This window comes from Cyprinodon tularosa, unplaced genomic scaffold, assembly GCF_016077235.1.
Source record: "Cyprinodon tularosa strain WSP-4 unplaced genomic scaffold, ASM1607723v1 ctg356, whole genome shotgun sequence".
NCBI classification, from domain to species: domain Eukaryota; kingdom Metazoa; phylum Chordata; class Actinopteri; order Cyprinodontiformes; family Cyprinodontidae; genus Cyprinodon; species Cyprinodon tularosa.
This window is the reverse complement of record NW_024039070.1, coordinates 843,632-867,259: the sequence shown is the minus strand read 5'-3', so window position 1 is coordinate 867,259 and position 23,628 is coordinate 843,632. Positions and strand designations below refer to the sequence as shown.

Sequence of the window (23,628 nt, the reverse complement as noted above, 5' to 3'; positions counted from 1 at the left end):
GGTTGTGGGAGAAGGAGCTTTGAGTCAGTAAAGCTGCAGATGAAGATGCCACCACAATGTCAATTGAGCAGTAAAAAGAGAAGAATATACAGTACAAATATCTACTGAGGCACAGACTCTTGGACTGGGCTATTGTTCCTGGTACTGTAACTCTGATGACAAGAGTTAATAGCCTCAAGGCTTTCTGCTTTGCTGTGGATTTATTGGTCTCTCTCTTTAGTCATTCCTTCTCTTTTTCCTACTCTGCTTGTTTCCCCTCTGCAGTTTAATTGCAGGCTTGTGTTTCAAAGGTAAAAGATATTTCTGAAAGTGCAGTCAAACAACCATTCTAATTTATCTGAGATATGTAGGATCTAAAAATAAAACTACCGAACAAGACATTTCAATCTTTTATTAACTGAAAAAAAAAAAACTTTTCCTGACTGCCTGCTGGATTTTGATGAATAAGTAATAGTTTCAAATTGATTTTTCGTTTCAAGTTTAAGCCATTGCTTCAATTAATCAAAAATGTTTTTAAACAGCATCAGTTGCCCAAGGAATAAGTGGTTGTAAGCAGATGTAAATATTAATTGACCAAGGACCTTGTAAGAAGTAAAAAAAAATAGTTTAGATTATCTGCTGTAATAAGGGACATATGGATTTGTTTTCTTCTGTTTTTGTGCATTTTAAACTTTTGAGAACAATAGATGTACATCATTTCCAACCCATCCCTATTTCAGCTGGTATTCATTTCTTTGAATTTGAAGTCTTAAACAACCTGATATTTTATGCATATATTGAGTAGACTGAATGATGCTTTGGCTGCTGGAGTTCTACATCATGTAGAAGTTAGCCTAGATGATGTTTAAACTCTTCATCTTAATTTGTGGAATATATTTTCCCTTAGTACAAGAAAATAGATGAAATATTTCCATATATGTGCTAATATGGCCCGCCCTCACTCTGGATATCCACCTATGAAGATTAACGGTTGTCTGGCCTTGCTTTGACATATTGCTCCTGTCATTTTCTATTGCCTTTCCTTGCCTTTCCTCTCTTTCCTTCTCTCCACCCTCATCCAAATCTTTCTAACTCACGGTTTTTATCTTCCACAGGTTAGCCGGCTTTGTCACCTTGAGTTGTGCGTGCATCTCAAGAGACACTTGTAGGTTCTCAACATATGAGGTCATGTATCTGTAGGTGTGACTCCTGTGTGTCCTGATATATGAAATGTAATCTTTTTGCAGAAAAGGGTTCATAATTCTCACTTATTAATGCCAGCTTAAACTGCTTATCTGGCAGTTCTGGGGCCAACAGGCTTATGATTTCTTCTTTGGAGCTGGAAGACAGAGACAAGGCACAGAATGTGTGTTTTGAAAATGGGAGGCATGCAGTGGGGCTGCATAATCAGCCCAACCTAGCATGTACACTTCTTCAATTGCTGCAGGACAAAACTGCAGAGCACCTAACTGCCAGCAGAGGGTATTTCACCAGAAACTGCTGACAAAAATACATCAATGTTTTTTCAGAATTAAATTACATAAATGTGTTAGTTCAAAATATTTGCTTTGTTTTCATTACAAAGAAGAAAGATTAACAGGCAGCTAACAAGTTTGGCTTTGATTCCCTTCCTATTTTTTTTTTTCAGCCCCTTTCTCTGTTCTCTGAGGCATCAGGTCATGGGCAATAAACTGCCACAAGCAAAACGTGTGGATGGCTCTGGCCTTTTACCCTGCTAACAAGAGCAGCTTGACACAGAGTGCAGAGGGCACATCTGTATCAAACCTAAATCAACCCTTCTACAAAACCAGACTAGTTTTCTATTGTGGCCCAAACTTCTCCAATTGGTGTCCTCCCAGACAATAGACGTGACATATGACACATTTTAAAACGCTACGATACCAGGCGTGTTAGCCCACAATATATCATACTACTACTTTTCATGTAAAATATACAAAATGCTTGAAGGAGCTAAATTTTTGTTTCATACCATTGTGATTATTTTCTTATCTTTTTTTTCATACAACTTTTCCTTAATTCCTTCTATTACACTGGAAAAAGATTTAATCTAGATAAGTCATTTTTTCTTAAAATAAGTGCATTTGTTCTTAGATTGATTCGGTAAAAGAGACATCTTGCCAATGGAACAAGACAATTTACACTTAAAATAAATAAACACAATTATATTGTCTTATTTCAAGTGCATATGATCTTATCTTAAGGGTAAAAATACTCATTCCATTGGCAAACTATCTCATTTACCTACTCAAATTACTGTAAGGGTAAATAAACTTCATTTAAGAGTTATTTTACTTATTTCTAGATCCTTTTTCCAGTGTATCAGTTTCCTACCTGCTGACACATGCGGCCTATTTAAATCCAAATCGGATTCAGAGTCCAAATTTTGTTCATCGTTTTACATCACTTGGTAAAAGTAATCTAAAGAAAACCAGCTGCTTTGCCTCAAGCTCTTATCCTGACCAACCGCATGGCGACAGATCTACATGTTGTGATATACAGCACCGTTCACTTAATCTAGAGAAAAAATTGTAAAACTTCTAAAAAGAAAGTAACCATTAGTTTTATTTATACAAGCATAATTGCTCCCTTTTGAAAAAATATGCAGTTTCCAGTCCCATCATATTCGATCTACTCAGAACCTATCCCCCAATACTTTTGAATATAAAAAATGCCTTCCATGTCTTTCTGTACTTGTATTTACAGAGTGAAAAGTTGCATGACGGCCCTGGACAGAACAGCTGTGTCTGCACCATTGTCAACTAATCTAAGATAGAAACTTGCCAAAAAAAAACTTGAAGGTGTAAATGTAAATAAAATAGATTTATTACGGATATATATCCATAAAGACCTTTAAATATTGTACTACAAATATGGTAACATGAGAAGATATAAATAAAATTTAGGGGAAAGAAATTCCTCACAAGGTACTCTACATATGTGGCTCTTTCCTAGTTTCGCTAACTTCCACCTTTTGCTCATCAGGATATCTTTACATACCAATTTGAGGACTCATGGCACAAAGTGATAACCTGCTTTCATTTAAGCATTAGATTCAATTATCTTCCCTAGAACCATCCACTACAAAGTGGTTAAAATTTATTTAATAGGAGACACATTTTTTAAGACAAGGTATGCATTACCTTAAATTTAAGTTTTTCTTTCCACTTTTTATAAGGGGAGTTGCGTATGGTCAATGAAAGGACATTTTGACATGATTTTCTTTTCTTTTTATTGGGGACCGCAGGATAATTTGTCATCTCTTCATGCACATTAGTGTTCATAGTACCATGCTCTTCACTCTTTCTCTGTTGAGCTCTCATCATTCACTAAACTCACTGCTGTGGATAGGGCAGTTGTCCCCATGTGATATTTTTTCCCAGGTCACGGACTAGTGGTATTGAGTAGTGTATAGCTTTCTCTTTTAGGTTTTTTCACCCTCCTTTCTCTCTCCTGCTAGCATTTATCTCTCTGCATGGTTTTGGCAGCGATGTGCTTTTCCCAGCATTTAGCCAGGAGAGGGAGAGCGGAGGGGATCGGCCGAGAAAAGGGGCCTTTTCAAGCGAGGAATGACGGACGCTTTATTAAAAGAGGCAGGGCCTTTTGAGAAGCTGCCCCCCCACTCCCTCTATACCCCATGTGTCTGGCCTATTGTAACTGGGCGGTGGCAGGAACCCCCCACCTCCACCACTGCTAGGCGCTTTGTCACTGTAAGTCAGGGCGCAGACTGAAGCAGTGCCGCTCTATAAAAAAAAAAAAACACCCATTCGCCACAGTAACTCTTCACCATTCTGGTGCGACCTGGTCCATGGAAAAAATGGATTGTCTGGCTGTCACAAAACATACAGGGGACATAGAGACGGGCGTGACGCACTGGGAAGGAGGGACATCCAAGAGAAAGGAGAAAGTTGAGAGGGAAACTAAATTTTTAGGAGCAAGAGAGGTAGAATATGTTGAAAGATAAGCTGTAGGTCTAGTCTGTAGAAGGTAAATGTAGGAAAAAGATCTGTTTTATTCAGAAAACAAAAAAATAGCAAAGAAGTGGCCTGAATATTTTCATAAACCTGTTGGGAGACCTGCTTGTTTTTAGCTGTGCGTGAAATGTGTGTCTTTAGATACAGCCAGCATTCCTCTAGAGATAAACCCCTGGGCCCCCATCCACTGAGCCCACACCCTCTCCAGTCTCTCCACCCACCATGCTTAGTCAAGTGTGTGTATTTGTCTGGCCTGAATGTGTGCGTGTTTATGGTGGATGAGGGTCTGCGTACCCTTGTACCACAGCACTCGCAGGGGGCCACAGAAAAGACAGCTGTGTATCTGAGAGAAACAGAAAACTAAAGAAAGGGACAGTGGAGGGCCAACAGGGATGCCAGTCAAGACCGTCACTTTTGGAGTGAGTACCTTAAACTCTCCTGCTTCATCCTCCTCTTCTTCCAGCCTAACTCAACTCTCTCTCTCTTTCTAACTCTTTCTGTATTTACTCCTACTGTATGATGTTCTGCTACTCTAATAGTTTCTTTCTTCCTTATAGGATTGTTTAATCTTCTTTTCCCAGATTTAGTGGACCTGTAACTATAATTATGTTGGCAATGAACCCTTGCTCCCTTCCTAGCTCCAATATGTCTTCTTTAAAGTGTTCTTGGTCACATATAATTCATTGTTATTGACTCAGTATGCACTTGGTTATTATTCAGGACATGTCCAATGTCTGTTTGAGTTCTGTCTCCAAAAAGCCATTTCTGTTTGTCCTCTGTCCACATAAGCTGTGGTGGAGATTTTATTTCCCTTTATTCTTGTTTTCAGTCATAAATTAGCTTCTGAACATGGCTTTTGTCAATATTCACACTGAGCTGCTGAAAATGCAGTCTATCTGGACACAATTTTAAGAGAGCTTCTCAGTGGGCTTGGTTGCTTGGAAGTATCATGTGATGCATGTGCATCAAAGATTAGTCTAAGTGCGTCTATGTGTGGGTGTTTACTATGCAGCATTTTGCTCATTGATCTTGTTTTTGGCCACATTCGGATGTCTGTTTAATGTTTAGATTATAAGATGTCAGCCAGGATTAGCTGCGGTAAGCAAACTGGGGGTCAGTAAACTGATTAGTGGGTCAGTTAATGAGAAATGTTCAGTCTTAAGATGATAGACTGCTTAATTTACTAAGTCCAAACAACATAGGGTACATTTTCACAAAGATATGGTGCTTTCTTTATGTCAGTTGTAATACAAGGAGGGCTTATCGGGTCTACAGTTCTTTTCATGATGCAACTCCTTGAAATACAGTTTCTGTCTGAAGAGGAAAAGAAGTCTATTTAGTCAACTCTGAACCCAAAATATCATAATTTTATACTTTTATGGCAAATGATCAAATAAGCATAAAACAGTTTGGAAGAATACATCACAGAGGTATACTGGTAAGACTGTGTGAGTACATGTGCTAAAGGATATTTAGAATTCTCAAATAATGCTGATAACTCTGATATTATCACTCAAAGGTCAGGATAAAAACAGATGAAACTAATGTGCTGTTTGTTATTCTTTGGTAGTAAACAATGTATTTTTAAAAACAATAACTGAAAATGTAAAATGAATTATATACATTGTGTTCAACAACCTATGAAATTCAAGTGAAAGGAGCACAGGTTGCATTCTCCTCTATATGAGTTAGTTGGTTCTCCTCTTCTGTGATAATTTACTAATGCTTACTCTTCTTTGGTTTTTAGTTGTGTTTTGAATTATTGTACAACGTCAAATAGAATAGCCCCTATATCTTTGAAATATCTATAAAGCAGTAAAACTTCTGCAACAAAGACACAAATCAAATCAAATATTTAAAAATGCATTTATTAAATATGACTCAAATGATTTATAGCCCATCAATTTCAGACATGCTGTTCACTTTTCTTTTCAGAAACAATGAGAGGGAACAATAATTAAAAATTTTGATCAGAAAGAAACCAATGGTACATGCAAAATTAATTTATATGCTTCTCCCAAATGTATAAATGCAATTTTAACACAGCAATCATTGCCTCCTTATAATTGTTACCAGATTTAAACATGTCCACACTGACATTATAATAATTTTTACTTTAGTGTTGAGCTGCAAGTCCTTTTGGCTGTAAGGTCTCGTTGCCATTGCCCTAATTCTTAGTTCCCATATCAGATTCTATGTAAGCTTTAATTTAGGACTATAGGTTAGACGCTGTACTTTCAGCCAAAATAAACATCTTAGTAAAATAAAAAGAATACTTCAAACAAAAATATGCCAGAGTTATATATAACTTGGTCAGACTGGAAATCTGAAAACTACTGTTTGTTTTAAACATTCTTAGATTTAAAAAAAAAATCAGACCACTGATTTTAATACGTTATTTATTTGGCTCCAAGGCAAAGGAGATGTGGAAAAATTGCACCCTTGTGTATATATATATATATATATATATATATATATATATATATATATATATATATATATATATATATATATATATATATATATATATATATATATATATATATATATATATATATATATATATATATGTATATATATTTTATTTGGTTTTATATCCAACCATTTTGATCAATTGACAGACAGACGGGCAGAGTTGGATATTACTACACCTGGAGCAAGGATAACAAATGACTTAAAGTTGTGTAACTGTGCATCAAAACTTTGTTTACCGTATTTTGATCCTATTCTTATAAGTCCCCTACACACTCTTCAGCCTATGGCTTTCACCTTCTTTGTCGTACACAAAAGATCACAATAACCGTAACGATAATACCCATGACAATCTCATCTCGAAGCTCAGGGAGCGCAGCATTGCCAATCATAAAGAGACAATCCTTAGGCAAGGCAGGGACAAACAGTGGGATGTGGAGTGGGGGTCCCTGAAAGTGTGAGAAAGTAAATACTGCAAGTGAGACACTCCACGGATGAATGATTGGACAGATGAGGCTTTAGATGGAATTTGTATTAGCTCCATCCTTGTTCGCTTCCTGCAGCTGTGTCTATGTCCGAGCATCCCCACTGTTCTCACTCAGATGTACCTTTATACTAAATATGACTGTGTTGCTGCAAACAGGCTGCTGCCAATTCTCTAACAAACTGCAGGGGTAGCAAGCAGCAGAAATAAGGAGAAAGAAAAAAAAAATATCTAACAGGCAAAGTAAGCAAGTCAACAGAAAAGGATGATGGAACAGTAGTTAAACCCTCTGCAGGAATGACCACATCCAGTATTTAGTGTTGCACTGAATGAATAAAAAGATAATTAGTGCAAAATACTGTAGATCTGGATATTGAGTAAAATAGCAGATATTACTTATGCAAGGTGATCTTGTAGAATTTTTCTTTTTAAGTTCAGTGAAGATAAGCAACACTTACCATCCCTGAACATATGAAGAATCCTTATTTTCTCATTTTTGCTGCTGTGGCACTTAAACTATTTCCAAGGTGCACCTGGTGCTGGTTCAGCAAATTTGGAGGTTTGCATTTATTTGTATGTATGTTTGTGTAGTTGTACTCGCAGCTGAGTCAAAACATATTTTTCACATTTTACTGTAGAGTGAGAACTTGAAAAGCGAGGACAAGAAAAGGCTAGGCTAGGTAAGGTATTCACCTGTACTGGTTCCGTTTAGGGTCGCGGTTAAGACATAGGTCCTTAGTAAGTATTTAAAACACTGGGGTATGTGGGGGTATCTTTCTGGATACCCCCACATACCATGTCATCTATTTCAGAAACAGAAAGTTATCTTTCCTAACAGAACAATCAATTTCTGTTTGGACATTTATGTGCGTTTAAACATAATTTCTTACATTATAACAGCAGTTCTGATCCCTTAAGCAATATTTTTTTTATTTATTTTAATAGAATGAACTCCAGGGGAAATTTTCCAAACATTTCCTTCAATGATGAGTGAAAATAGATTAAGGCTGAAATTTTGCAGGAGATTTTCATTTTATAAATCATCCATTCATTTTGGCTCAGATGTTCCAATCTGTAGCTTAAGAGCAAGCAGTTTTAAGACAGTGATTTCCGTTGTCTGGAAGGTCTCTTTCATATCTGCCTCTAACACATAAACACACAGTAAACATGCATAAACACAAAGTGATCCTTTCACATTAATATTTGCTTCAAAACTAGCCCGATTGTAAATGGAAATCAGCGTCTTGTATATCTAGGACTACATGTACATGCATGCACACATGGGTGCATCCTTTTGAATACTGCAGTGCACTAGTGAGGAGTGATGTCATCCTGTCTGCTGCAGCACCAGCAAAGGAAGCTCAGCAGGGAGAATAACAACGTAAAGAACAGAGGGTGGAGAAGGGATTCTCTTTTTCTTTTTTCACAAGGAAAAAAAGAAGCCGTGGAAGGATTTGATATGATAAATTAAACTATGAGATTAATTTCAATTGATAATTTAGGCTTCATTATGAGAAGCTGTGCACCAGTCTAAGCCTGAGGACAGCTGCACGCTACACGCCATTGTATTTTGATGCTGCCTGTGTTAACAAAAAACACAGATACAGAGGCTATTGTCTGCTCCTTGTGCACTAAACAGTGTGATAAATGTGCTTGCCAGGTTCTGCTCTGTCCAGAAGGCTCAAGCTCATCTGCTTTCTGTGGGAGATTTGAAAAGGGAGGAGACATCATTCATTTAAATACAGTTCAGCTAAATGCACCTGAGGAGTTGCCTTATAACACATTCCTCTCCACTCTTCATATTTTGTGTGTAAGCTGCACCTGTTTATGCGTGATCCCAGGGACGGGTGTGGTTATCCTGAATCTTTATCTTGCAGCGTCACACACTCCCGTCTTGACGTCAGCCGGTAATCATACAAGTACATGAAAACTGAGAAGTGCGCAATAGGAAAGCCTCACTCTGAAGGGAAATTCCTCCTGCAGGGGTTTCAGTATGAGTTGCTGCTGCTTTTAAAATATCTGAAGACTGAACAGGGCTCAGGTTAAGGCCAACATGGGGTTAGGGATGCTGTAATTTTTTCAGAAGAACATTCATACTGTGCTAATTAATTGCCTCTACTGTCTCCTGTCTTCACATTAAAAAAGATGTTTTACACATTGTCATGACAGAAAAATGAATATGCTTGATTTGGGTTATTTGTGTGAGGTTTTCTTTGGTAGTTTTACCAGCTCCTATCCAAAAATTACATTACATTAAGAAAAAGGGTGAAAAAATTGAGATGAAAATCATTAATCAGTCAAAGGTGATAAAATACAAGGGTCAGTTACTAATGATGTCAAGTTATGATGGAATTACTTATTTATACACACGAAATTAAAATGAGCAGCAAGATGTTAATATCTCATAGGTGTGAATCTCTTGCACATCTTCATGTTATTTAGACCCTTTTCTGTTTCCCATTTCACACTAGCTTAGATTTGTTGTACTATTCGTCGACATTCATCGACTATTCGAGGACAGGAACATCTGGCAAAGGACCAATTGAAGTGATCCCCTTCCTCCCTCTTACTTTATTTCCCCCTCTAGCTGGAACATAGCCTCCGACTTCCTTTTTGTGAAGAGGAATGACCACCCTCGTCTGTAGGTCCAGGGGAAACCATGATTTTTTTAAACACCTCATTGACTTTGCCTAGATGATGAGGAAGTCTGACCTCGAGCATCTACTCTCAAGCATTACTCCATTGTCTAACAATGTCCTGAGTCACGGTCAGCACCATGCCACTCTGACTGTAAACAGTGTGGCCAAAGTACTGCTTCCCCCTCCAGAGGCACCAGATAGTTTGCCAGAATCACTTAATGGCTGACTGATGGTTTGTTTTCAAGGCCTCTCCGAACTCCTCCCAAGCCCAAGTTGTTGCCTTTTCAGTCACCAGGGTAGTGCCCCACCTGCCCCCCATAAACCAACCAGTCTTGATAGGAATCCATCTTAAGCTTGAAGACATCACTTACTGTCTATGTCCTTTGCTGGATTTGGAAGTTGCTTCCTTGACAGCACTGGTGGCTCTGGAAGTCAGAGTCCAGACTGTAAATGCAGGTGAGCCCCAGCATTTCTTGCCAGTATCGCTCCATCAACAACATATACACTTTCCCAGCCAGGGAGGTCCCATTCCATCTCCCCAAAGGCAGTTTAAGTGTCTGTGGATCAGGTCACCTCTGCCTCTGACTGCCACTCTGTCCTCTTTGCATTAGTCCCTCTGCAGGTGGTGGGCCGACTGTCTTTTTAGTTTGGGCTTAGACTGACCAGTTCCCACAAGGACAAAACCAACCACCAGGCACTCGCTAATGAACCTTGGCCTGGCTCTACCATTGTAAGGTGGCAGTTTAAGGAGGGGCAAAGTTGTGGTATTTTTGTTTAAGGTATTAAACCATGATCATTTCCAGCCAATGCCCAACGGTGAATGTAATTAACACAACTCAAATTTCACTTGGACCCTTTTTCTATTTTATTGTGACTTTCCTTATTCTTTCTTTCATTGGTGTGTCAAAATGATTCCAAGGTGCTTCAAAATTATTTTTAGAGTAAGAAAATGTATATCCTAATAGAAATTACCCTTCTAAAAGAGAGTTTGTCACTATTTTACTAAGTTAACACTTGGCCACTGTAAATTTTAGCATGACAGACATGTCAGATCATGTCAGATTTTGTTTTGCAGCAAGAACTAGCAACTTTTAAAATTGTTTACTTTTCTTGCCAACAAAGTTTCTAAATTTTAACATGATCTCTTTCTTTGCACAGTTTTGTGTGGCTGAAGTCCTGCTGAGGGAGGGCTGTGTCATTTGTTGCTATGCCTCTACTTCAGGCATGCGGATCCTTTCTGAGTTTTTTTCAGCAAAGCTCCCTCTCTTTCTCCCCTTCTCTCAAAGAAAGCCAAAATCCCAGTCACAACAGTAGTTATGGAGTTTAAAGTGTTGTTAAAGTGTTTTGCAACCTTTTTTAGAGCTTGCAGTCTTACTGAATACATTATTTGAATATGTAAACTTGCAACACCAGTATCTTACTGATGGGTATTTTGAGATAACAGGTCAAATGGGGTGATGCAGGGTGGGTGGGTGTACAGTAAGCATGGCTATAGTATGAATGAACAAAAAAAGTTTCAGATTTCAATGGAGTTCCTCCTTGTGGTTTTGCCTGCTAACTTCACAATCCGGGTTCTCCTTTCTTCTCTCTTCCCTCGCTGCTCTCCACATGGTGCATGAGTAATCCCGTTCCAGCAAAACTCCTGCTTGTCTGGGAGAGTAATGAAGCTCTCAGACAGGCAGATAAAACACAGACAAAAACGCCAGACACGCCGTGTCCTGGCCCCTGAGCCAAGGCCCACTGATCTTCATACTCTGATCCATTGCCATTCCTCTAAAATATTATACCGGTAGCTTTTTCTGTGACATTTCCTTCTTATGTGAACAGCATATATAATTTGGGAGTATTTCAAGTTCTTTTCTGCTGCTAACTGCCTGCTACACATTCAAACTTTAAGTCCCAGAAGAAAGCTAATTTTCTACCTGGGGTGAAAATTGCAAAAGGGAGGTGTGAATTGAGAGGGAAAGTTTTGGACAAGTGATGATCCCTGATGTTTTAATGTCATATCATTTTAAAAATAATGAAATGTCACTCTTTTTTTCCTATTTCCCTTTCTTTTCCTTTACATGTCTCTCGCTTTTTCTACAACCCTTCATTCCCTCCTGTTTTCCGCTATCCTTTCATGACTCCATAGGCTGATGCTGGCAACAGTTTTCTCCGAGCAGCCCGATCTGGCAACCTGGACAAGGCCTTGGATCATATAAAAAATGGCATTGATATCAATACAGCTAATCAGGTAAGAAAGATAACTAACATTTTATACATTAATTTGGATCACTGACAAAGTCATCTCATCATCTGGTACATTTATTTACATGTTATGATCATTTATTGGGGCTTTTTTTACATTCATTCATTTCCCCTTTTAACAATATTGATTTTAAAATGAGCTGCCTAAAAATAGAAATACTCTAGGGTCATTTGTACACAAGCATCCCTTGTCAGCCTTGTTTTCTTTTAACTACAGATCTTATCTCAAGCAGATTAGACTAGGCTTGATCTATATTCTTTATTTCTTTCAATAAAAGGATTTTTAAAATGTGTTTAACAAGAGCGCATTTTAACTAACAAAGAGAAATGCTTTTCTCAACCAGAACCTTCTGCAGAATATTTTAAATCCCCCAGGTTTTTTTCTTTTTCTTTTTTGTCTGCTCACATTGAGAGGGTTGTTCACCTATATCTTACCACTCAGTTTGAGAGAGAAATAATTATTTCAGGACTACACTTAACAGTATAACTCGTGTTAAACCACTTTAAATTGAAAGGTAAAATAAATTTAAAAAAAGGTTTCCAACAAACTGCCATGTTTTTATGTGTAGAGAATTTTAGTGGGGAAAACATGTATTAGAGCTTGTTTTTCTTCAATCATTGCTTTTGTGTTCTTCAAAGTATTTATATTATAAAACAGGAATAATGTCACTTTTTTGATAGAGGAATTTTGTTATGATACAAAAATTCATAATTATTAAAAGGCTATAAGTGTATTAAATAAGCCTAAAGCTTTGATTAGCTGATTGTTTTAGCTGTCAAAATCATTTAATCTGTTTAACAAGGTATAATATTAAACATTATCTTCACAAACAAAAATAGTTTTGTTTTATTTTAACATCTAAAGTTAACAGAATTATTGACTGTAGAAGAGTTGAAAGTTTGAGGCGAATGAATCAAATCATTACAGATATGCAGCACCTTCCCACCCCTAATCTCTTAAACCTCCTTAAAGTTTATGTAAAAAGCGCTTTCATCCAACAAGGGAAAATTTTGTGTTTTAGATTTTTGTTCTGCAACTCAGATTTGATGGATGCAGTGGAAATGATGGTGGTAAAGGGATGGCCCCAGGAAACTACCCTGGTTACTGTTTGATGCGGCGTGAAAACTGGGGTGTTAAAAAAATGTCTGTATCTGATCTAAGTATTTATGAGTCCAAGTCACAAAAAATAAGTTATAAAACAGGCATACCAGGTCGTTTCCATCATAATCTACACCATTATTTTCTATTGTTGTGTGTATTTGTCTTGTCCACCTTGCATGGGCTAAGCACTGTCCCTGCTATCTCAACATAAGCATGCTCTGTTCAGCTGTTAAACAGCACTTTGAAGTGGCATGTGGAGGTAACTTTGAGTTTATAAATGTTGCAAAGGATTCCCTTTGCTTCATCTTCTCCATTCTGCATCCTTAGCTCTGACAGCTGTCAGAGTGAATCTGAGTGCTCAGGAATATCAGCATTACTGAAGCCCCCAGGCTGTAAATTCCTGCAAAACTTAATGAGAGAGTCCTTTCACTCATTAATATGAGTCAGCAGTATTGTTTTGCTGTCTTTAACCATTGGTCCAAGCAGGACATTAAATCCAAATCAGAAAGTGACACAGTTCAGCAAATGTTGATGAAACCTAAATACTTCATGCATTGACAACAAAATTGGTATAAGACAAACAAAGGACAAGATTTTTCATTTGTTTTTGAAGTAATAATTTTAATGCTTTATTGCAGCTATCCGGTTTTTGTTTTGCTTGGTATAAAATGTAATTGAATTAAAGTAAAAGTAAGCAATGTTCTCAAAGCTTTGCATTTAAACTTTTTATTTAATTGATCAAAAACGATGTAAAAAAAAATCATAAGAGCAATTATGGACAATATGTCCTTATTTTCATTTAAAATAAATCCTTACAGTATTTTTGTTTTTACATTGATGCAGTGTTAAAATATTTATTTGTTTTAAAAGTTGTCCTTTTGCCTGCATTGCAAAGTTAGTTTATACTTAGGGGGTTTGTACAGGTGAGGTTGTTTCCTGGTCTGAGTGGACACTTCCAACTCTATGACCAGCACACATCCTCACTCCATCAAGTTTTTGCATCACTCCTCCATTCTCTCTTGTTTCTCGTGCTCATCTAAGTTTGTATTTTGCCTTTTTTATCCTCTATCTTTGCTTTTTGTTCCCCCTCTCTCCTTTATATCCAGTAGAGTGATGGTGTGCTGTGGTCTCCCCACTCAGAGGAATAATATCAGTGGTGTGGGAAAGGTCCAACCTCACATGTCCTGTGCGGCTGAAGGTAGGCTGTGTGAGGTTAGACCTATCCCACACGGCTCGTATTCTTCCCAGCCATGAGACCAGTGGCCTGCCATCCCCTCCTCTCTCCCTCCTCCTTTAACTGTCACTAAGTGAATGAAAAGAAGACCTCCTGATTTTCATTCCTGTAGATGTCGTTTCCAAGATTATCTCTTTGAGTCTGGCATCTTGCATGCTGTTCAGTAACATGCTTGGTGTGTTTGGTGAGTGATTACGTCATTGTGACTTCAAACCACTCACCTGGCATGGTGCTCCTGTGTTTTGTGCTCCTAGTGTATGCGTTTTTTTTTTGTAGGACTCTCCAGTATTAGGTCTGCTCTTCTCTCTCCTTTAGAATGGCCTCAACGGGCTGCATCTGGCCTCCAAAGAAGGCCATGTCAAAATGGTGCTGGAGCTGCTTCACAATGGAATCACACTTGAGACCACCACAAAGGTAAAATGATTTCATAAAAAGAATCACATTTGGATTTTATGTTTCCTACCTTTTTAAATCGGGCCCTATGACTGGCCTATAAAACTCAGTCACTGCAAAAAAATTAAATCTACGTAGGTCTTTTCTTTCTTAAAAAAAGGTGCATTTTTTCTTGAATTGAGAAGGAAAATGAGGCACTTTGCCAATGGAACGAGACAATTTACATTTAAAATAAGGTAAAACAATTGCATCGTCTTGTTTCAACTGAATATTATCTAATTATCTTATTCTAAGAGTGAAAATACTCTTCCCATTGGCAAATCTCATTTACCTGCTCAAATTAAGGGTAAATACACTTAATTTTTCTTTTTCCAGGATAATTTTTCCACTGTAAAGCCATGCTTCCACACACTTATACTCATGGCAACTTAGAGTGCTTTAAAGTAGTTCAAAGTGTGAATGTTCTTACCTCTTTTTCTAAGCCAACTTCAAATTACAGTATCTGAATGATGGAGCGGGCGAAAGGGTCTTGAACGGCTCATGTGGATGTTTTCCCCTGCTCAGTGTGAACTCAGTTTATCCTTCCTGGGGGAGAAGACCAGGCATCTAGTTACACAGGAAGGCTTCCTGCCAAAGAGCAAAGACAAAAACAATATAAGACTCAGAGAAACAAAGGCTCAGGTTAGACTCAGCTAATCTCAGCTTGGCTAGAGTACCCAAAACTGGCAAACACTCTGGCGCCGAGGTAGTGACAGCCCACTGCTCAAGTACTCCTCCAGGAATGGTCCGACGAGCCGCAGGTGTGCAGGGATGCCCAACAAGGACACGGCACCACGTGGTGGAAAAACACACAAACAACCCACACAAACTGGATTCCTAACAAAACCTAGCGTGTCAAACGTTCAGCAATATATATATATATATATATATATATATATATATATATATATATATATATATATATATATATATATATATATATATATATATTTTTTTTTTTTTTTTTTTGTAGATCATTACAGTTTTAATGTTTAAATGTGAATTACTCTTTTGTTCCTAAACAATATCAAGTCATTGCAGATAAAGTACCAATGTGTGTACGTCACTCATAGTGAAAGAGCTAGTTGTTGCTCTGTGTGGGGATTGATTATGTTAAATATAGTGTTTTTGCTTGTGTTTAAACAGAAAGGGAACACCGCCCTGCACATTGCAGCCCTGGCAGGACAGGAGCAGGTGGTCACAGAGCTCGTAAACTATGGGGCCAATGTCAATGCTCAGTCTCAGGTGAGAGAGAAAGACTAAGAGCTGCTCTCACAGCAGACGTCACAGCTCAAACTGAGGCTGCTTAGCTCTTACTATGGGAATTTAACCATCATAGAAGCTACTGTAATTCCATCCGTTAAAATTCATCTCTGTTTGTCTGATATTTCTGTATGGTTGTGTTTCCTCTCTGTGTGCATCCTGGTGTGTGCATCTGTGACTTTGCTGTGTGTTCCTGTATATGTGTCCTTGCCTGCCATGCGTCTTTCTGAGACAGAAGGGCTTCACTCCACTATACATGGCCGCACAAGAAAACCATCTAGAGGTTGTGAAGTTTCTTCTGGAGAATGGAGCCAATCAGAGCATTCCAACAGAGGTACCTAAGAACTGCGAGTTGTATGATAAAGGTTACCTACCCGTTGCTGTTCCACACTCACCGCGTTTTTTATTCTAGTTTGTTTTCATGAGCCCCTCCTCTCGCATCGGTTGCTTTTAGACTTATTGAGTCAACCTCTCTTCTAACTTTCTTTCTTGTGCTGCAGGATGGATTCACGCCTCTTGCTGTGGCTCTTCAGCAGGGGCATGAGAATGTCGTAGCCCTACTCATTAACTATGGCACCAAGGGGAAGGTCCGGCTGCCAGCTCTGCACATTGCAGCACGAAACGATGATACACGCACAGCTGCAGTGCTTCTGCAGAATGACCCTAACCCTGATGTCCTCAGCAAGGTCTGTGGCCAATCAATCTTTTTCTATTATTTTCTATCTTGTGCCAATAAACTGCAGAAGCTGTGACACTGAGGTGTATTTTGCAGACTGGATTTACACCCCTCCACATTGCTGCACACTATGAGAACCTGAACGTGGCGCAATTGTTGCTAAATCGAGGAGCAAACGTCAACTTCACCCCAAAGGTAAAACACAACAAATGCCAGTTCATTCCACAATACCAATTCTCCTTTAATTTTTGTCAGTGTTTATATAACCTTGTCTTTATGTTTCTGCAGAATGGCATCACCCCTCTGCACATTGCTTCTAGACGAGGAAATGTGATCATGGTCCGACTCCTGCTGGACCGGGGGGCGCAGATTGATGCTAAGACCAAGGTAAGCCCAGGATCGGTCTCATTTTCATGTCATTAATTGTAAATAAACAATTAATAACTAAATCACCAACTCTCTATAATTTTACAGGATGAGTTAACTCCTTTGCATTGCGCTGCCAGAAATGGACATGTCAGAATTATTGAGATCCTGCTTGACCATGGGGCTCCAATCCAGGCAAAGACAAAGGTAAAAGAAACAATTTTTTTTACCTTTTTTTTTTTCAGATACAGATAAGAGAGAGTGAAGAACTGTTTCTGTTTTTGCAGAACGGTCTGTCTCCTATCCACATGGCAGCACAGGGGGACCACATGGACTGTGTCAAGCAGCTCCTGCAGTACAACGCAGAGATTGATGATATAACACTGGACCACCTCACCCCGCTGCATGTAGCAGCACACTGCGGGCACCACCGCATGGCCAAAGTACTGCTAGACAAAGGAGCCAAACCCAACTCCAGGGCTCTGGTTAGCAATAAATATGTTTATTCAAACCATTAGAGTAATGAGCCGTAGCAGTATCTTTTAAAAGACCAAATAGAATTTTCTGCAAATAAAAAAAACTGCTTGATGTTTATTTGTATTAGGCTTTATTTACTCTGATCCCTAAAAAAAACTGTTTAAACAGTTTGCCACAAAAAAAGCCTATTCAGTAATTAAAGTCAATATTTGTGTACTTCTTTTCTTAGAAAATGTTAAAACAGACATAAGGGAGACAATTTTACATGCCACAAACCATGCAGGCGACAGAACACACATTATAGAAAATACTCTGGCCACATTTAAACAAAAAGTTTATTTTAAAAAGTAATTCAAACATAAAATTAATCCAGCACATTATTGTGATTATGTATCTCTATTGACACAAGTATTCTGCTACAGGGGTGGTTTTTTTGTAGAGACAAGGATTTGTTGTCTGGGGAGGTTGCTGATGAAGGAAACATGTAACCCTGCAAAACACAATTCTGAATAGAAGCCTGACCTCTGAACAGGAGAACACCCATTAACATAGAGTTATGGCTAAAATAGGGTGGTTACGCACAAAGCATATTCATGTGTTATTGCTGTCTATTTCTGCAATGGAGAGGGTGCAAAAGTTTGAGTCCCTTCTTGTACAAAGCTGATGAAATGCCCCCAAAAGAAGCGGCCCCTCAGTTCTGCAAGGTGCTAGTGCAGATTCACACTTTTTGTTGGTAAAAAAATAAAAGATAACAAAAAAAATTATATATATATATATATATATATTTATATATATATATATATATATATATATATATATATATATATATATATATATATATATATATATATATATATATATATATATATATATATATATATATGCTTTTTTCCATACTTCATAATGATGCAATTATTAAAGTTGTTGGATTTAAAAAAAATTTAATAAAAAAGATTAAAGTTAGAAGTATGAATATGTCTGACAGGCCAAGGATTACAGTGGGTAGATGTGTAATAACATAACATGGTGATTTTGTTTGTAGAATGCTGTCTTGTTTTTTTGTCATGATAGTAAAAAATTATGATTTTGTTGTTTTTGTAGAATGGCTTCACGCCTCTGCACATTGCCTGTAAAAAGAACCACATGCGTGTGATGGACCTCCTGCTCAAACAATCAGCATCATTAGAGGCTGTGACTGAAGTAAGGGATCAGAAAAAATCCATCTAAAACACTCAATGAGTATTAAAGATCGTTTATCAGGCAGGATTCATATGCTTGTTAATCTCATTTTATTGCTCATGTTTCTTCTTTTGTTTTAAAACAGTCAGGCCTTACGCCCTTGCATGTTGCATCCTTTATGGGTCATCTTAATATTGTGAAGATCCTCCTTCAGAAGGGAGCTTCTCCCAGCGTCTCCAATGTGGTGTGTACCAACAAAAAACAACTAACTCTCGTTTTCTGGAACGCTGTTGTTGAAGCTGATGATGTGGTTTGTTTTCGGAAACAGAAAGTAGAGACTCCTCTCCACATGGCATCTCGGGCAGGTCACTTTGAAGTGGCAGAGTTTTTACTGCAGAATTCAGCTCCGGTCGACGCAAAGGCAAAGGTACATTTCAAAATAAAATTAAAACTCTTTTAAAAATGACTTTGAAAGTTGATTTTACTAAAATCAATGCGTTAAAGCAGAAGCAGTCAATAACACCGACTCTATTACAAAATAATGTGTAAAAGCAGAATAAAGGTTTTCAGGAGGTAAACTATTCTCTCCTTTGACAGGATGATCAAACTCCTCTGCACTGTGCTGCTCGGATGGGTCACAAAGAGCTGGTTAAGCTTCTGCTTGACCACAAAGCCAATCCTAACTCTACCACCACAGCTGGACACACGCCTCTGCACATAGCTGCCCGAGAAGGTCACGCACAAACTGTACGCATCCTCCTGGACATGGAGGCTCAACAGACCAAAATGACCAAAGTAAAGAAAATATTCTAATACCGTTTATGTCATAGTTAGTCTCTGCCATTGTGATGAGATGAATCTGATATTATGTCTCTTTTATGATTCTTTTGTAGAAAGGCTTCACTCCACTGCATGTTGCTTCCAAATACGGTAAGGTGGATGTGGCAGAGCTGCTGCTTGAGAGAGGAGCAAACCCTAATGCAGCTGGAAAGGTGAGGGAAACCAAACAAATGTGAAGAAACCTGAATAAAAACTTTTTTGTTAAATCACTGATCTTGTTTTAACAGAATGGTCTGACCCCGCTTCATGTTGCTGTACATCACAACAACCTGGATGTTGTTAACTTGCTTGTCAGCAAAGGAGGCTCACCACACAGTGCTGCCAGGGTAATAAAAACAGATCTTAAGTAAAACTGTTTAATTTTAAGAATCACCACGCTTTCGTTTGTTTTATTGTTATTGTTTAAAAAAAAAATCTGCTTTCTGCCGTCCAGAATGGCTACACTGCCCTCCACATTGCATCCAAGCAGAACCAAGTCGAGGTAGCCAACAGCTTGCTGCAGTATGGAGCTTCAGCCAACGCTGAGTCACTGCAGGGCGTCACGCCTCTCCACCTCGCCTCCCAGGAAGGAAGGCCTGACATGGTTTCTCTACTTATCTCCAAACAGGCCAACGTCAACCTGGGCAACAAGGCAAGAGTAAACCATTATATAGAAAATAAAAAGCTGGGATTTTGAGTCAAATTCGTTTTAGAATACAACTAAGTTGTGATCATTTAATTTGATAGATTAAATGCTGTTCTTCTTCTTTTTTATTATTTTTTTCAGAGTGGATTAACTCCTTTGCACCTGGTGGCACAGGAGGGACATGTAGGCATTGCTGATATTTTAGTGAAGCAAGGAGCGTCGGTGTACGCCGCCACAAGGGTGAGTGGTCAGCAATCCTTGCCCCAATGATAAACAATACTTATCACTCATTCTAAATAAACTGTCCAGAGACACAAATCCTCCATGACAAAGAAAACCTATTTAGTTTCACAAGGACTATAATTAAATGAGTTTGCTTTGTCATATAGTTGAACCAACATTTGATTTCTCGTTTTTTGTTTTCTAGAAAGAGGAGATATTTTGAATTTCTTTCAGTGAAAAAATCTGACTTTTTGTAATATCAAGCAAACTGAGACAACATATAGGGAAATAAACTAGAAAATGAAAAAATAATTAGATAAATAAATAAACCACATCTTTAATTTGCAGTCTAATGACCTAAATGACTATAAAGATTTACTTTTTTCTGCCATTAGTACCATTCTGTTGTAGAAATATAAGCAGATTGCATGAAAACAAGTAAAGGAACATTTCAAATTTGTATTTCCCTTAAGTTCTTTCTTCACCTAAAATTAAGAAAAATAAATAAATTTTCACTGTAATTTGTAATTTTAAGGGTCTAAAGTTCTGTATTGGGCCCTGGATCCACAGGTTGCAAATTCAAGTCTGCTTTAACCTATAAAACATTCATAGTCTGTATTTATATGACAGATGTGTCAGACATGATATTTCATCACTAATACAGATCAGAGTTATTCAAGAAAAGCCATTTAACTGGTCCCTGACTGAGTGATACTTGTTAAATTATTCATAACTCTCAGTAGTTTTAATGGGCACTTTACATTTCATCTGTATTAATATAGTAATGCATTTGTCTCCAATCTGTTCTACTTACTAGTGATGCTTTTTTTCTTGGGACCAACAGATCATTTCAACATGATATCTTTGTGTCAAAACGTATACCTGAGTAATCAAACAGAGCTACAATCTTCACAAAGCTGCTGATTTGCTTCACTTATATTGGCATGGTTTAGTCTGTTTTTATATGACCAGTTCTCAATTTTGCACATTACAGATTTCCCTGCCACATTAGTTGATCAGGTGCTGAGATTTTTTTACAAAAGAAATATGGTGCCTCATTAACCTATAGGACAAGTGTTCCTTCAGCCTTGTCCTACGCCGCCAGCTTTCTGAGGAGTAACAGCATGTTCAGTAGAAAGCTGCCAAACAAATACAGTCTTTCTTTCATAGTACAAATCATTGTCAAAAGGGGAAATATAGAATGCTTAAAAAGATTCAGATTTGTTAGAATACAGTATATGAAGAGCTTTAAGGCCATTGAAAAAGTGACCACTTAATTAAACAAAAATGGCATTTTTTTTAACCTTAATCTCGTAATTCTGACTTTTAATCTCAGAATTACCGCCATTTTTTATCTTGCTAATTCATCACAGACACTGAGAGTCATGTGGCCACAGCTATTAAATTCTGACTTTTTTCTCAAAATAAAAGTCAAATTACTCAAGACTGTATCGCCAGAGCCCAGGATTATCACTTTGATAAAGTAAGAATATTACAAGTAGTCATAATTCTATGACAGTAATCTGTTAGAGACTGATTCCTATCATTTCTAAAACCCTTCATCTGGACCCTGTTTTTGATACTTGATATCAGATTATGTCTCTCCAAATAGTAACAATGCTCAGCTTGCTATGTTTTATTTTACAACCCTTTGGTGCAAATAGATCCCTTCATTTTTTTTAATTCCTAATTGTTGTAAATTTAGAAAGTCCCTTAATTGTGACCCAAAAGTTCAATCCGCTTGCCAATGAAATGGAAACCTGGAAAAATGTAAAATCTGGACAGTCCTTTTGTAACCTTTCAAAATATAATGAAGTAAATAAAGAACTTAATTTACAGTGCAGCATATTTTTGAAATAACTCATTCTTCTCTCAGATAAATATTCAAACTGATCACTATCCTGCAGTGTTTGAAACCTTCTTTTTTTTTTTTATTGACAGATGGGATACACCCCTCTGCATGTAGCATCTCATTATGGCAACATCAAGATGGTGAAGTTCCTCCTACAGCAACAGGCCAATGTTAACAGCAAAACAAGGGTGAGCGCTTACTACGCATTTGTACTAAGTAATTGTATTGCTGTTTTTAATCACATTAAGCATTAAAAATGTATGCATTGACAGATGATCATATTCTAATTGTTTTGAGCCTTTTGTATCCTTGCAGCTTGGTTACACTCCTTTGCACCAGGCAGCGCAGCAAGGACACACAGACATTGTGACATTATTGCTGAAACATGGAGCCCAACCCAACGAGATCACTACTGTGAGTTAAAGTGCAATCTACCTTCATCCTATCAACTGATATACTTTTTCCTCACTATAATCAGTCTGCTGCTGTGTGCCTAACAGCATGGCATGTCAGCGCTGGCCATTGCAAAAAGGTTGGGATACATCTCTGTGATTGACGTCTTGAAGCTCGTCACTGAGGAGACCGTTTCAGTGGTATTACTTTTAGGAGTTTTTCTTTTTGTGCTGCACAAATGTTATGGTTTTGTAATAACAGCTGTACAAGCAATGTAGTTTTAAAGAGTTTTTTTTTATTGCTGTCCTATCTGAATCTGAATCTTTTCTTACTGTTTTCTGCAGACGACTACAGAGAAGCATCGCATGAGTTTTCCAGAAACTGTGGATGAGATATTAGACGTGTCTGAGGATGAAGGTAAAATATTAAAATAATACTTTAAACAGTGGGAATGTAAGGGGTTTGAAATATAGGAATATCATTTATTCAAATATTTTTGCCTTTTTGCTCTTTTTAGGAATTGCGCAGCTAACTTTAGGTATGAACATCTACTTTCTCTTGCAGCATTCAGAGTTTATCGTACAGTAAAGATATCTGTCGCTCCATTTCAAGCTCACGCCATCTTTGTCCCCTTTCCTATTTCTCTCAGACTGTCTGTAGTGGTGCTCACTGTGATAGCTCTGGTTTCTCATTGGCATGCACCCATAGCACCCATGTCTGTGACCTCTGTACGTCCCTTCAGTAACACCCCCATTCTCTAACTCTTCGTGTGTCGTTTTTCTGCATCCATGGTTTCACATTGTTTTTTAAATTGCAATAGGCAACTCACACATACTTGCTCTGTGGTGTTTTACTTTTCATAGTGGATTTGTGTTGCTTTTTCCACGAGACTGCGCATCTTACTATTTTGACTGCATTGCCGTTTTTTTAGGTGAAGCAGTTTTCTGAGTCTAAAAAAGATCCATAATGGTAACACTGCTTTGGATAAAAATTTAAAGAAAAGGCTAATGATTATAATCGACACCCTGGATACCATAATTAACAGAGGGAACAGTTCGGATTCAAACCAAACGACAATATTATTTTTATCAAAATAATTTCTGAGAAGATTTATTCTTTTGCAAAATTTGTGTTGTGACAAGACTAGTGAC

The 23,628-nt window shown here is 37.8% G+C and overlaps 1 protein-coding gene across 9 annotated transcripts in view; it reads left to right on the top strand.

The window, feature by feature from the left end:
- ank1a (ankyrin 1, erythrocytic a) overlaps window positions 1-23,628 on the top strand; it is a 116,738-nt gene that overhangs the window by 51,416 nt on the left and 41,694 nt on the right. For 6 of the 9 annotated variants that reach the window (XM_038295594.1, XM_038295584.1, XM_038295585.1 and 3 more), the window contains 22 exons: window positions 11,701-11,802; window positions 14,468-14,566; window positions 15,731-15,829; window positions 16,083-16,181; window positions 16,348-16,533; window positions 16,620-16,718; window positions 16,812-16,910; window positions 16,998-17,096; window positions 17,177-17,374; window positions 18,468-18,566; window positions 18,691-18,789; window positions 18,874-18,972; window positions 19,143-19,340; window positions 19,439-19,537; window positions 19,613-19,711; window positions 19,819-20,016; window positions 20,152-20,250; window positions 22,174-22,272; window positions 22,400-22,498; window positions 22,585-22,677; window positions 22,822-22,894; window positions 22,995-23,015. In XM_038295594.1, the coding sequence (XP_038151522.1) occupies window positions 11,701-11,802; window positions 14,468-14,566; window positions 15,731-15,829; window positions 16,083-16,181; window positions 16,348-16,533; window positions 16,620-16,718; window positions 16,812-16,910; window positions 16,998-17,096; window positions 17,177-17,374; window positions 18,468-18,566; window positions 18,691-18,789; window positions 18,874-18,972; window positions 19,143-19,340; window positions 19,439-19,537; window positions 19,613-19,711; window positions 19,819-20,016; window positions 20,152-20,250; window positions 22,174-22,272; window positions 22,400-22,498; window positions 22,585-22,677; window positions 22,822-22,894; window positions 22,995-23,015 (2,455 nt within the window). The remainder of the gene's footprint in view (window positions 1-11,700; window positions 11,803-14,467; window positions 14,567-15,730; window positions 15,830-16,082; window positions 16,182-16,347; window positions 16,534-16,619; window positions 16,719-16,811; window positions 16,911-16,997; window positions 17,097-17,176; window positions 17,375-18,467; window positions 18,567-18,690; window positions 18,790-18,873; window positions 18,973-19,142; window positions 19,341-19,438; window positions 19,538-19,612; window positions 19,712-19,818; window positions 20,017-20,151; window positions 20,251-22,173; window positions 22,273-22,399; window positions 22,499-22,584; window positions 22,678-22,821; window positions 22,895-22,994; window positions 23,016-23,628) is intronic. The other 3 variants (XM_038295586.1, XM_038295583.1, XM_038295582.1) reach the window with 1 other exon arrangement.